The following is a 13,766-nucleotide window of genomic DNA, read 5'->3' on the forward strand; positions in this document are numbered from 1 at the left end:
ACACCAGAAGTCCCTTTTCATTATTTTTAGAAAATGTCACCTTGGGAATGTAGTGAATTCGAAGCAGTAGCTAAGCCAAGTAGACATATAACAGTACGGTGACAGTATGGGGTTCATGGAACGGAGGCTTTACAACGTCACTAAGTCTGAATAGCGTCTTTGTGCCTTGAGCACAATTTAATCACACTTCTCAAAGAAGAGAGCTAACAAGACATACATAATGTTAATGAACTGACCTAATTCACGAGCTGACAGCCGGATCCAGACAGAATCCTCTGACTCACCAACTGGGAGCTTAGGGGAGAGGAAGCACGACTGCGAACTGGTGACATGCAATCTATCCTGATTATGAACAGCACCCTGCCTACCCATGATGGTGGCCTGCCAGCCCCCGCGGTCCAGGGCCCGCCGATCGTCACCGAGGCCAGAGAAGCTTCCGAAGGAGAAGGTGCTGCGGGTAGGCGAGACGTCCAGGTGGTCCTCGTGGAGCAGGAAAGGAACGCCCATGCGCCGCTGACGCTTCTTCCCCGTGTGGTGGAAGGGGATGGAGCCCTTCCTCTCACGGTCCTCACGCCGGTTCTTCAACTAAATCAGAAAAGGAGCACAAGGGGCTTCCCAGTGAGAAGCGCAATCCTCACAGTCCTGCAAACTGATGCAAACGTGTGTCTTTCGTTCGATTGTTTTTGCCCCACATCTGGACGTCTCGCTCTAACCTTCTTGAAAATGTTCATGCCCAGGTCGGCGGAGAGGTCTGGGACGGCCTGTCGACGGAGGCTGGTCAGAGAAACCTTCGTAAACGTCTCATTGCTCAGAGATTTCCCTTCTTCATTGCATTTCAGACTCATGTCCTGCAAAGCACAGGAGAGCATGACGTCATGGTCAATGCATGGACATCTGAAGGACCACATGCATGTATTTTTGCATCTTTAAAAGTTGTCATTCACACCACAAACAAAAAAATAACGACTGCATTCCCTCGTCTTTCTGCCATTACCTGGGTTTTGTGGGTGTTGACCAGTGAAGGCGTAGCAGCCACCATGGAGCTGCTGCGTGGACGCGGCAGAGGCGTGACCAAAGGTTCGGGGGTGCGTTCGGGTCTCTCCTCCAGGATCTGCCTCAGGCGCTGCAGGTAGAACATCAGGGCCCAGTGCACGCCCTCCTCCGTCCAGTGTGGCTGCAGCAGGCAGCGCAGCACCGCCACGTCAAAGTAAGTGGCGTAACGCGCTCGTTGGGCCAGGGAGGTTGGCAGGCCGGCAGGGGCCGACGTCCTTAAAGAAGAGGGAACGGACACGGTTTAACACTTTGGTACCAAAAAGACATGATGGAAATCGGACACCTGCCTCATCAATGGCCAAATTAGGGATCATATAACAAATTACACCATGTCACGGCCTTTCCTTTTTATGAGCAGTCATCAACTCCCGCCACACTGCTTCGTTAATAATGCATAAAAGGAGGATGGTAAACAAGGGCAGAGCCCCCCTCCAGCATCATTGGGAGAGCATGGGGGAGAGAGGGAGCCTAAGCCTATGTGAGTCCACTATAAATAAGCCGGAATGAAGGTCAGCGGTTGGTGAGCTGCAGAGCGTATAGAGCACCACGCGGAGTGGAGAAACATATTGATATACCCTGAGAGGAGGAGAGGGAGAGAGAGGAGGGCATTTAATCTTTGCCGGTGTAATAAATGGAGCAGGAAGAGATGGTCGATTTCGACATGAATCACTTTGAGAGCGGACAGCAGAGGGAGGCAGTATCGTGTTTCACCGTCTCGCCGACACTTTGCCTGCTGCTGTTGTGTCAGGTCGCCAAGGAGACCCAAGTGACGACAGCCTGCCCGGGCCCTCCCGAGAGGAGGCGGGCGGGAGAGATGCAGCAGCCAGCGGTCGCCATGGAAACTGCCTCAGCATCGGCAGCGCACTCGGAGTGGCGGATGAGTTAGCGGCACTAATTCGCGGGGCCAGAAATGATCTCGTCCGGGCAGTTGCGGCGCAGAGGGAGGTGCGTGAACAAGAGGACGAGATAAGAACACGAACGCTGACATCGCCTCTGAGCCCGAGAGAGAAAGAGGATCCAGAGCATCTGGATCCAGATGTTCTTGATTAGATCCTCGGATTGAAATCTGCTGATGTGGGCCGACATGCACACAGCCCCACCCCATACAGCGGGAAACCAACAGCTTGAAAGCGTGAAATAAATTCCCACTTACAGTCAAATCCCCTCAAATGTCTAAATTCTCTCTTAATGTGAATCTAATTGACATTCAACTCCCTTTCTTCCCGAACTTTGCTCTCGTCCTATGCAGCGTTTCACACGCAGCAGCTTAAACAGTCCCACCACCAACACTAAGCAGTTTATCGGCCGTTATTGAGTGTGTGCTGCGAAACAAAAGGGATAAATCTCTCCCTTCCTGCATTACCACGTGACTGCTCAAAACCCCTTTTGGTGTCTGAGTGTATGAGGATGACAGAGCAGCCACGAGAGACTTAAAAGCAGAAAACGCCCACGGAGGATGTGCGAAATGCAACTGTCTAAAGACTCTAAGAGCCGCCGATTTAATCAACCTACCGATTAGTCGACTGAATGTCAGTCAACTCTCATTGTAGTGCCTCGTCTGAGCCAAAGCGAGCACAGATTGAGCCTGAGTCTGGCAGAAGAGACCGAACAATGCCAGACTGGCCGCGCACAGACCAAATGAAGCCAGGCCGTGTCATGCCAGGCCAGACACACTGCCAGCATTAGACATGAAGCACATTACTTCAGCATAATTACCCTGGTTGTGGGGACAAACGTCCGATGGGTGTGCTAATGCTCAAGCAGGACAAGGCTCTGTATGTGTGTGTGCTGACTGAGGAGACAGTGCAGCATAGAGCAACACATTACAGAGGGGAAGGAGGAGCTATTCATATACGCCTGCGCTCACGAGCTATAGTGGAGCGAGTGGAGTTTTCTACAAACTGTTAATCATTTTCCCTTCTTGTTCCGACCACAGAAAAAAACGCCGTCTCTACCTCCTGCTGCTTAACAGCAAGCCTGAATGAGCAGTGAACATAAGTCCTGAACAAGACAATCAATACACACCACACATGACCAAGTGCGACCTATCTCGCTGCCTCTTGAGGTTAAACGGATTCACGGGGTGCTCACTTTTTCTTGGAAGGGCCCTTCGCCGGCGGGGGTTGTTGGGAAGGGCCACCTTTCTCGAGCGAGTTACCACGGCGACAGCTCCGCTCTCCGGCCGCGGGGGAGGAGGAATCTGATTGGGCGGCTTCGCAAACCACCTGGAAGCCCTGTGGGTGAGAGGGAGAGATGGACGGATACTGCAGATGGGGGGGGGGGGGGGGGGGACAGGAAAGACCTGATGATTAAAGGCTCTGAGGGTGGGGGGAGGTTTCATATCATGACCCCTGGCTAACCGCGCTAATGCTCCCGGATGGCTGGCTGCTAATGAATATTAGCAGCCAGCCTCGGGGGGGGATGTTGAAAGGGGGAAGGGACACTCCTTCTCACACTCCTTCCTGAACACATTCAATCAACACGAGACGATGAATCAGCCATAATCTGGGTTTACAGCGCTCACTCACCATGGGACCCGGGTTGCCAGATCCACAGGGACTGCACTGGTTGTTGACTGGGGAGTTCCTCTTCGCTGTTGAGACAGGCGTAGCAGATTACGAACAAATTATGAACAAACTAAATAGATAACCGCTTACAAGGGACCTTCGAGGCCGTAAGTGAGGGTTTTTTTCTCCACCTGTCACAATGTTTCTGACTGGTTTGATGAGTGCAGTGAAGGCAGTGATGTCAGGCTGGCGGTGCTCCCACATTGGCTGCCATATCACCAGACCGCTGGCCAATCGAAAGGTCAGGTCCGACTCCTTGAAAAAAAATGTATACATTTAGAATCTCATTTATAGAGGAGACGGTTTTTTTTGCACATTTAGCTCTTCTTCTCAACCGTCCAATCATCATCCAATCAATGTAAGAAGCAACTTGTTGGATGTTTTATGCCTTCAAATGCTTAGATTTAATCATCTTGTTGGACTATTCCAAAGTGCACTGCTATCATGATATGATCACTTACATAAGATACAGTCATTGATTGTTCAGTTGGGAAACACTGGAGTATTGTAACCTGATCCTTGTATCACACAGATCAGTGGTCAGAGGGTGGCACTGAGTGTGGAGGGTTTGATATGGGACGGGCTGAATACATCTGCTGCTAAATATCTTCGCAAACTGAGAAATAATTCATTTTTACAACAGAAAAGAATACAACTGCACAGTTACAGTGGATGGAATTGATCCTGTACACTGGTGTATTCCACTTGTATCTCCAGGTACGGACCTTTATCCGATGAATAAGCGGAGCGAACAGGAACACAAACAGCTCCACCGTGGCCATACTCTTGTGGAACAGCTTGGTACGAGCATGCTCATCCTCCTCCAGCAGGGAGCCGCTGTGCTGGGGACCCGACCCCCCCAGGGCAGAGCCGGAGCATGAGCCGGGAGCCCCCGGGGACGAACCCTGGTTGCCCACCGGCTGGAGGAAGGCGCTGCTGCTGCTGCCCCCCGACCAGCCGTGGCTCAGGCTGGGCTCGTGGTTGCACTCCTGGGCAGCGTCCAGCAGCATCCAGTGCAGCGTGTGGAGCAGCTTGGTCTCGGCTACGCCCAGCTTGTCCTGGTGGCCTGTCGGAGGTCAGAGGTCAGGGTGAGGAAGAGAATGAAATATTTAAAAAATATTGTATTCGTCAATTTTTAGATGTAGAAGAAGAATCAGTTTTGTGTTTTGTTGAATGAGGATAACCTGGATAAGGCTGTCACCTCAATACCTAAAGCGGAGGTAATGTGCATGTTGCGTGTCCTCACCTAGCCTGTTCCTGTTCGACAGCAGGATGGAGGTGCAGTGGAGTACATGAGGCAGGGCCGCCTGGACGAGCTCCCAGCGGGAGATGCTCTGGATGGCCTCCGACAGGGCCGGCGACAGCCCGTGGAGCTTATTCTCCACCAGCACCCGCTCAAAGGACTGGGGAGGCAGCCAGAGGAAAGGAGAGAAAAGAGACATCAGCCAGCAACTAAAGCCTCGTCCTTTGACTGTCTAAATGCCCCCGTATGGCCCCAAGCAAGGCGATGGCCGTGGGAGAGACAGAGGCAGCTCTGTTTGGATCCAAAGGGATCTGGAGAAGCGTCATTATGGATATGAGTTTGCAGAGGTCTGGCTCCTGGTTAATGGGAGGAAGCAAGAGGGAAAACTAATTTGCTAAATGTAAAATCAAGAGCCCACTTGATTTGCAGGTGCATTAAGGTAAAAACTGATTACTGGGAATGGAGTGATTATTTCCCCACACACGGCATTATGAAACCTACCACACAAGATGCTTCATACTGTTTCCCCAACTTTGGACGCAGAAATGCACTGAAAAACACAAGAAAAAAAACACGCTTATATAACACTGAAAAAAATGCTAAATGTAGGTTACACCATTAAATCTCCTCTGTCAAATCGTATTTCTAATGAAATATACTGCACAGGACATTTTGCACAAACAGGAGCTGTCATTTCACAGCAGCTGATCCACAGACCGCTTGTTTTCTTTGGCCCACTTTTTTTTTGCTTTACAGGTGTGACATCATGCATTCTGCATCTGTCTGCATTCACAGTTGACACTCCACCTCCCCTCCATTTACAACATTCAATGAAACCAAGGAACTGACACACTCAGAATATCCATTGAATTATAATAAGGCAATGCATCTGTTTTGACGCTGAACAGGATTAAAATGCAGGTGGCTTTATATGTGTGACACAGCTGCTGTCAAATCCTTGATCCTCCTTATTCTCGGCAAAAACACCTGTTATCAATTTCCACTGAAGCACACACTGACCTGGTTTGCCTCCATAGGAAGGTCTGGATGGGGAACGGTATTCCTTTCCCGCACTCCGGCTCGTTGTCGTCCAGGCTTTTCCTCTTCACCATTTTGGCCGGACCTGCCTGCTCGCGACCACCGGGACGCGCGCGCGGCGGCGGCTGCTGCTGGCTCTGCCCAGGTGACCAGCGAGCTTCGCTCACGACATGATTGGGTTCGTCCTGCGTAAAATGGCTGCAAGTGTCGGTCGGTCGGTCGGCGGCAATAGAGAGAGAGAGAGAGAGAGAGAGAGAGAGCGAGAGAGAGAGAGCGAGAGAGAGAGAGAGAGAGGGAGAACGCTCGGATTTCAGCACCTCCCTTACCGGACAGCGACAGTTGATCGGCGTGCTAATTTATTTGGCGGCGGAGCTTAAAGACGCAGTGTGCGGCTGCGCCAGATGTTGTCCGTCTCAACCCTCTACCTTGTGCATCATTAAAGGAAATGACAGAGCGTTTGACTGAAACACAAACGCCTGTAACACACGCGTTGAACCGGACCCGGATGGTGCATTCACACGGGGCACAATCCTTCAACAGGTTGTTTAACAACACAGGTGGACGAGGTGGTGGGCTGTAAAAGACACGTTACTCTCCTGATTCTTATTTTCTTACAGACAACTGAAAACATACGGGTCAAAACAAGCTTATTTACTGGCTTCCTAACCAACTCTCGTGCCTGTGCGCTAAATATGAAGCTAACTACCACCTGCTAACTTAGTTTAGCGCAAACAGTTAAGACTGGCTTTGTCCAAAAGTAATACAATTCGGCTTCCAGTTCCTCTCTAACAAACACGTGGTATCGTGTTCACTTAATTACCAGCTGGTAACGTTAAATATGCTAAATTGTGGCCACCTGCAGGTCGTAAAGCGTGACCCTAGGGGCCGCTGTTGCACATACCTACTTTAATAAAAAACATTCATGCAGAAGTGCAAAACTATTCATGGTAATAAAAACAAATTTAAATGTGTTGTGTATTTATGTTCATAAATGTTTTTCCACAATAAAAGTGATGAATCATCATTTTTTTATCACAGATTTAACATTGTACCATGCACACCCAATATATTTGCTTTTCTTTATACTGGATTAAAAATAAAATGCACGCTTGGTCATTTTTTTTTGGAGAATTCATACGAAAAGAAGCGCGAGTCCGTTTTCATTTTCTTTATTTCTGTTGTCGTCATCCTGCAGGAGCATTTGTCATCAGTACGTCTCAAACATCAGAAAGAGTGCACACATCTACATGGTCTTTTAAATACACTTACACAAGGCAAAGAGGGGCTAGGGGGGGGGGCAAGAATATAGGAAGCACAGAAAAACACTGGAGGGGTAACTGACACCAGGGGAGGAGGAAAATGGAGGCAGAGGAGTTTCACAATGGTGAGCAGAGAATATGCTAGAACAGTTATTCGTTTTTTTATAATGAATTCTAACAGCTGCAAGTTGGGGGTTCGTCCCATTCTTCACTCCTCCTTCGTTCCGACTTTCATTTCCTGTGAAGTTACCGGTTCGCTCGCACTAAAGGGCCAGGTAGCTGCTCTTTTACTGGAATGTTTTCTTATAAAGCTTCTTTTTTTTTGTTCTACTTTTGAAACAAACTTCAAATGCAGTGCACAACCCAGTCTCTGCAAAAGGGAGGAAGATCACAGGAGCATGAGGATCTGACCTTAAAGTAGAGACACGAGGATGCATCCTGGTTGTTTACACTCACACCGACAGGTTTACAATTGCTCCAAATAGATCTAATTTATTCATCATGTGTTTGCCATGCCAGCGTAACAGCGTTGTTGTAGCCTAATACAAATCACAGAGCTAATGTAAAAAACAAAAAGAGCAGCCCGTTGGTTTGCGGAAAACTATTTAAGTGCTAATAAGCCAGTGCGGCTGCAGGGAACATACAAAACTGGAACAACTTCCACTACAGTGACATATATAAAAGGAAAACATAACAATTGCTCCAACAATTCAGCACATAATCAGAAAATCATGAGATTAAAACCAACCAACGAACAAACAAAGAAACCATGTCACATCTCAGCAGACATGCTCTTCAGCCATTCCTTCTGCAGGTACAGTTACAAGCCATGTTTCTGGAGGGTAAGTCTCTCACACAGTTGTTTCTTTTAAGACTAGCGTCGAGTATCTAGTAGCTATTTCTTGCACTCAGTACCATATTAATTCTGAACGAACGTTATGCAACAGTTCACCTTTCCGTTTGTATCATCATACGAGTGGAATGTGATGCTTTTCACGCTAAAAATCACTGTACAATCGTAAAAACCTCCGACGCCTTCTTCGACAAAACACCTCCACTCAAACCTCAGCATTCAGCCGATCTAGAACCAAATAAAGAAAAGTCCACATTTGAGTGAAGGAACATCAATGAAAAACAAATAAAGAGTGACGGGGCGTGTCCCATTTGAGGGCGGGAATGAGAAATAATTTGTCCCCACTGGAGGGGCCGGAAGGGCCGTTGATGGACGAGACAGTCGATCGCCTAGAACTGTAGAACCTGTGGGGTCAAGTGTGTGTGTGGGGGGGTCATGTTGCAGTGAAGGACCATGGGAGAACACTTTGGATGCTTATGAGTGAATGAGATTGATGCGGTGTGGATTCTGGAGGGTATCCTAAGCAGGGGGCAGCAGCCCGCTCATAAGCCCTGCTTGGCCAGGGCAGCGGTGACGTCCTGGGCCAGCGTGGAGAGCTGGGGCGTATCCAGGATGTTGATGCTGCCGGAGGAGGACATGCGCGGGGAAGTGCCGCCCGTCTCGACCCCGGGGGTGTGCGTGATGACGATTTCTGCGCCGTGATCCACCCGAGCTTTGGCTGATTCCCGGAAGGATAGCTTGTGGCTCTCGATCTGGCGGGTGCAGAAAAAAGAAAAGGGTGTTTTCTCCTCTTTATTTCTACAGAAACAGAATACTGTATTTGTGTGATTCTTTTTTTTTTTTACCATAATATTCCCCCCTCCAGGAGTGTGGCTGGAGTTGCCCAGAGAGCCGACTTTGGCAGCGGCCTTGTCTTTAAAGTCCAGCTTCACATTCTCAATGCGCACATGACCTCCCCCTAAGGAACAGGGCAGAAAGGGAAGAACAGTATCAAACCCACAGGGCATCGCTCGCCCTCTGGGCTTCTCCTGAGCAACGAAAGAATCTAAGTGTGCACACCGCAGTGGACACTGTGCTTGTCAAAATGCTTGGTCTTTTGGTTTTCAACACCCGTTCAGAAAACAAAGTGATATTATTGCATATTGTACATGTTTCCCGTACCTGGTCTGTGACGGATGTTGGACATGGAGCCACATTTGGCGGTGATGTGGCTCAAGTCGATCTTCTTGGTCTGGATTTGGATCTGTGGGGCAGCAGCACAAAGCTCATATTAACACATCTTTACCTGAAGAAGTGGAGAGAAGAAAAAAAAAAAAGGGAGCTCCAGAAAGTAAAAAGCAGTGAGGACAAAGCGGACGTATATTGCAAAAATATAGTGCAGAGTTACTCACGTTTCCGCCGCCTGCTGCGTGCTGGAGTTTGTCCAGGGAGCCACATTTAGCCTGAACGTGGCTAAAGTCCAGTTTAACACTTGGAATCATGACCTGGGAATGACAGGGTGGCCTTTTCTTAATACAAACAGCAAACATTGAGGGCATGACTGGATGGGCGGAGCTTAAAAAATAAGCTGAAACATACAAACAGATGAGTGGACAGACGCACACATAAAAGCAGCCCCAGCTGAAAAGAGGAAGAAAGAGAGGAGAGCAAAAGAGAAAGAAAAGAGAAAGGCGTACATACATTGCCTCCTTTGGGCGAGTGCTTCAGATTATCCTTGGAGCGGCATTTTGACTGAACATGACTGAAGTCCAGCGTCTCGTGTGAAATTTGAACCTAAAACAAAATTGAATTCAGAAAAGGGAAAAACACTACACTACTTGCACCTCTTTACATGTCTTCATTATACTGTTTAGTTCAGTAGAATGAGAAATCAAACTCTTTCCCAGGTTGAAAGTGATGCGAGGTGGTATATTTCCATTCTATTCTTGATGCAACTTCCTCAATAAGTAATTCCTTCCGCTTGCAATTGTTAATACAGAGAGCCGGAGGGGAAATCCTCCACAGCGATGACGGAGGCTGCTCCCCGGGGCAAATGATTCTGCAGGTTGACTGCTCCTCGGAGGGACATTCTTAAAGAGAAGAGCCGTTTTATATCTGCTGGTCAGACTAACGGCTGAAGCTGCTTCTACGGCAAAGAGAAATGTTTTGAGACTTAAGGAGGAGGACGACAAAGGGAAAGTCGGCTCGAGGAGGCCGGAGGCAACTGATGATGGAGAGGACGGCAGACAGGAAGAGGACAGGAAGAGGACAGGAAGAGGAAGCGACCGCACGGGGTTTAGAGGCAGTGAGTGATGGTGAGGATGTGAAGAGAGATATTTTACGATATTTCCACAACTCGGAGGGAGACAGAGAAGGAGAGGGATGTGACATGCATCAACTCATCAACCCATTTCTAATCATAAGTAAAAGTTTGATTAAATAATCCGTTTTGCTTTGTTTTCAATGTCCATGTTTCTTGCATCTGTCTTTTTATTGTTCTTTTCTTATAACAGCAGTCATTTTAACAGTGTGTATGAATAGAAGTCGAGGATATTCATGCTGCACAGCTACATTAAACAAAGGTGCAAACCTTATTTTCAAAACAATATACATGACTCATACTCTTAGAAGTTACACAAATGTAATCGTCATGTAATCTTCCTTGATTTGCAGGATAGTGTTTTCTATCTATTTAGATGTGTACAATATAACGTGCTCCTTTACTGCCCCCATGTGTCGGAAACAGGTAAATGCATGACATTTAAAAGTTTCAATGACTTCATTATTTTTGACGTCAGGTAAATCTCTCTCCCTGCGCTGCAGACTATTTTGAATAAATCAATAGATGTGTGCAGATTGGACTCGGTTGGACCTCGACAGGGCCGGTTACCTGTCCGCCTTTCGGCTGGTGCTTGAGGTTGGAGGTGGACCCAATCTTGGACTTTACATTCTTCAGGTCGGGCAGGGGCTGATTGAGAACCTTCAGCTGGCGCTGGGCGGAGGACGGCGACTTGGGCGGGGTTCGGATCACCGCCACCTTCTTCTCCTGGAGGACGCTGAAGGACTTTGGCGTGTGGCTGCCAGGCGTGCGAGAGCCGGGCGTGCGGCAGGAGTAGGTGGGGGGGGTGCCGGGCGTGACGGCGGTGGAGCCGGGGGTGGAGGTCCCGCTGCGGACTGATCGGGAACGTGCAGACTCTGTACCTTGAGAGAATAAGAGATATGTGTCTGGATTACAAGGCCGAAGAGGGAGGAGGAGAGACGTGGAATGAAAGAAAACCCGTCCTGGGCAGAAACACTTGGAACGAAGAGAAAAAGGGAAAAGGGAGGAAGACAATGGGGCAACAGGTGGATTGGAGTGTATGACCAGTCATGTGGTTGTCGTGGAACTGTCAGCACTGCTCTGCTGTCCGTTTCCACAAAACAAACAAGCCATGGTCAAACACAACTGTCTGACAAGGACGTTGTGAAAGCGACTGAATTAATTAAACGCTGGCGGCTCGTTGCCATAAAAAACAGGAAGTAGCAACCTGTTGCTATGGATCCCACCTGCTCCACTGATAAAGTTACGGCAGATTTTACAAAGCCAAATTGAACACATTTAAATGTTACATCAAGGCAAATTTGGCAACAAAACTGCATAAACAAGCTTGCAAATTCGCGAGATGAATGAATGAATGGACGCCGCTCGCTTCTAAACATAATATAAAGAACAAAAACCACAACAAAAACTACATTACACTCATAACCAGGTGTCACATGTCGATGAGCAGGGTGTGATGGGTCGAACAGGAGCTATTAGGTGGTCTACCTGCCGTACCAGGGGCTCTTCCAGACCTGTTGTCCGCTCTGGACTGGATCGCTTTTGAGAGGGGAGCGGCAAAAGGGGAAGAGTGAAAAAAGGATGTGAAGGGAAACAATGTGGTTGGAGTTAGAATTTAATCAAATCATTCGAAAGAAAGTGATATGAGGAGAGTCACAGTGTAAGTATAGTGAGATTAAGGGGAGTTCATTTTAGGAGGCAAACAAGCTGGAAGAGTCTGTTTTGTAGTGTGTGTGTGTGTGTGTGTGTATTCTTACAGGTTGGCCTGGAGGGGGTGTTGTCTTCTTGTTCAGCAGCAGGGATGTGGCGTGTCAGAGATTTGGCTGGCCTGGGCAGAGACGACCTCTTCTCTGGGCTGCGGTATGCTCTCTCCTGAACAAACACACACTGTGGAGTCAACGCCCGAGCTCACTCACCGGTCAAAGCTCCCTGTCAAGCCCTGTTGTCTTTTCATTTGACCTTCTCTGCCCATTTGTGCGGCAGAGGGGACCGGTGGGAGGATGCAGTACAGTACAAAACAATCTGCGCAGCACTCAAGAAAACAACATCATTTTGAAACCATGGTGCTGAATGATCAACATGCACAAGTGATGCTTTTTTTTAAGAGAATGGATGGAGATGTTTATTCAAAAGAAGTGAAACATAATGAAACTTTTAGGTGAAAGATGGAGTTCACGGTATATCTAAAGGGGCCCCTGTACTGTACATTATACGCGTTGGTAAAATAGTAAAACCTGATGTGAACTGATGTGAGAGAACTGATGTGAGAGATAATGACCCACAGGGAATAACCTCATCCCATTAAATGTGTGTGTGTACTGCGGGGTCCAGTATTTCCTCCTATATGCTTGAAGATGATGTATTCACTGCTGCATTAACATAACTACAATGCTAAACACTAATAACCATTCATAATTAATAAGCATGCATTTAAAATAAAGCGAGTGCGCTGGTGTGTCGTGATAGTGCTGCTAGTACTTACAGTGGTCCTCTCCCTGGACTGGTGGGCCACACTGAGGGGCTGATGGCTTTCCATACCTGAAAAAAAAAAAAGAGTTCATCTGTTCATCGATGTAATCCAACAAAGGGAGACACATTTGAGAATGTGACTTTTCCATAAATGCACTCTGAATACAGTAGAAAAACGTAAACGTCGGAAATCATTTGAGTCACTCTACATTCAAAGACCTTTCCACAGCAGCTGAAAAAACACACAACCTCCGACATGCAGCCATTTCCCAGCAAACACGTACACAAGTGTCATTTCATGATCAGAAAAATGAACGAAACCAGAGTTGCAATCGCAAATTACAGAGGCATCAGTGAGCAGAAATAAACATGAATATGAGGCCAAGCAGGGGCAGATACTCCTTTTTTGACAAAATGAGAACAAAGAAAAAAGACAAAGCAGTTGAGCTGATTTTAAAAAAAGACCGCAGCACATGATGTTTGCCAGCTACATTGCACCCGTGTGGTTCGTCAAACAGCCATTGATAGAGAGAGAGTAAAGTCAATAACACACCTGTTATTGTACATTTGTAGCAACAATTAAAACCCTAAATTGTTCAAGCTTTGACTCAATTGAATGGGGTAAAATAGAGAAATCTTCATTTGTCAGGTCTAAAGAAACTTAGTAATACTTGCTTCTGTTATTTTTACGCATATGTTCCTATGAAGCCAGTATAAAAAAACAACAGACGGAAAGGTGTAGCGTCTACATTGGAATTAGTTTACACTCTCTCTATCCACAGCACTGATTCCCGGTGAAGACTGTTCACCTGTGGCCTTGCGTCTAGCAGAGCCGTGAAGCAGAGCGGGCCTAGGATGTCTGGCTGCCGCTTTGGCTACACTCTTTCGAGATGGAGAACGACTTTGGAGGGCTGACACCTTTATCTGGTCAGCCCTCCTCACGGCTACTAGCAAAGAGGAGAGACAGGATTATACCAACATGCAA

General features: G+C 47.7%; 2 protein-coding genes across 8 annotated transcripts in view; both read right to left on the minus strand.

Annotated features, from left to right (window-relative positions):
• Positions 1-5,975, minus strand: part of unc80 (unc-80 homolog (C. elegans)) — a gene marked incomplete at its 5' end in the record, with an annotated part of 30,578 nt that extends 24,603 nt beyond the window's left edge. Inside the window, 10 exons of the mRNA XM_079296388.1 lie at positions 369-585; positions 714-848; positions 995-1,268; positions 3,145-3,287; positions 3,582-3,646; positions 3,752-3,875; positions 4,346-4,686; positions 4,867-5,023; positions 5,365-5,413; positions 5,884-5,975. Coding sequence (XP_079152514.1) covers positions 369-585; positions 714-848; positions 995-1,268; positions 3,145-3,287; positions 3,582-3,646; positions 3,752-3,875; positions 4,346-4,686; positions 4,867-5,023; positions 5,365-5,413; positions 5,884-5,975 — 1,597 coding nt within the window. The remainder of the gene's footprint in view (positions 1-368; positions 586-713; positions 849-994; positions 1,269-3,144; positions 3,288-3,581; positions 3,647-3,751; positions 3,876-4,345; positions 4,687-4,866; positions 5,024-5,364; positions 5,414-5,883) is intronic.
• Positions 5,976-7,086: 1,111 nt separating this feature from the next.
• LOC306797174 (uncharacterized protein) overlaps positions 7,087-13,766 on the minus strand; it is a 30,510-nt gene continuing 23,830 nt past the window's right edge. For 5 of the 7 annotated variants that reach the window (XM_079296390.1, XM_079296395.1, XM_079296389.1 and 2 more), the window contains 9 exons: positions 12,795-12,850; positions 12,070-12,184; positions 11,801-11,851; positions 10,883-11,193; positions 9,694-9,786; positions 9,405-9,497; positions 9,175-9,256; positions 8,859-8,971; positions 7,087-8,765 (listed from right to left, as the gene is read on the minus strand). In XM_079296390.1, the coding sequence (XP_079152516.1) occupies positions 8,556-8,765; positions 8,859-8,971; positions 9,175-9,256; positions 9,405-9,497; positions 9,694-9,786; positions 10,883-11,193; positions 11,801-11,851; positions 12,070-12,184; positions 12,795-12,850 (1,124 nt within the window). In that variant the 3' untranslated portion in view covers positions 7,087-8,555. The remainder of the gene's footprint in view (positions 8,766-8,858; positions 8,972-9,174; positions 9,257-9,404; positions 9,498-9,693; positions 9,787-10,882; positions 11,194-11,800; positions 11,852-12,069; positions 12,185-12,794; positions 12,851-13,766) is intronic. The other 2 variants (XM_079296391.1, XM_079296392.1) reach the window with 2 other exon arrangements.

Source organism: Melanostigma gelatinosum (assembly GCF_949748355.1).
Source record: "Melanostigma gelatinosum genome assembly, chromosome: 24".
In the NCBI taxonomy this organism is placed as follows: domain Eukaryota; kingdom Metazoa; phylum Chordata; class Actinopteri; order Perciformes; family Zoarcidae; genus Melanostigma; species Melanostigma gelatinosum.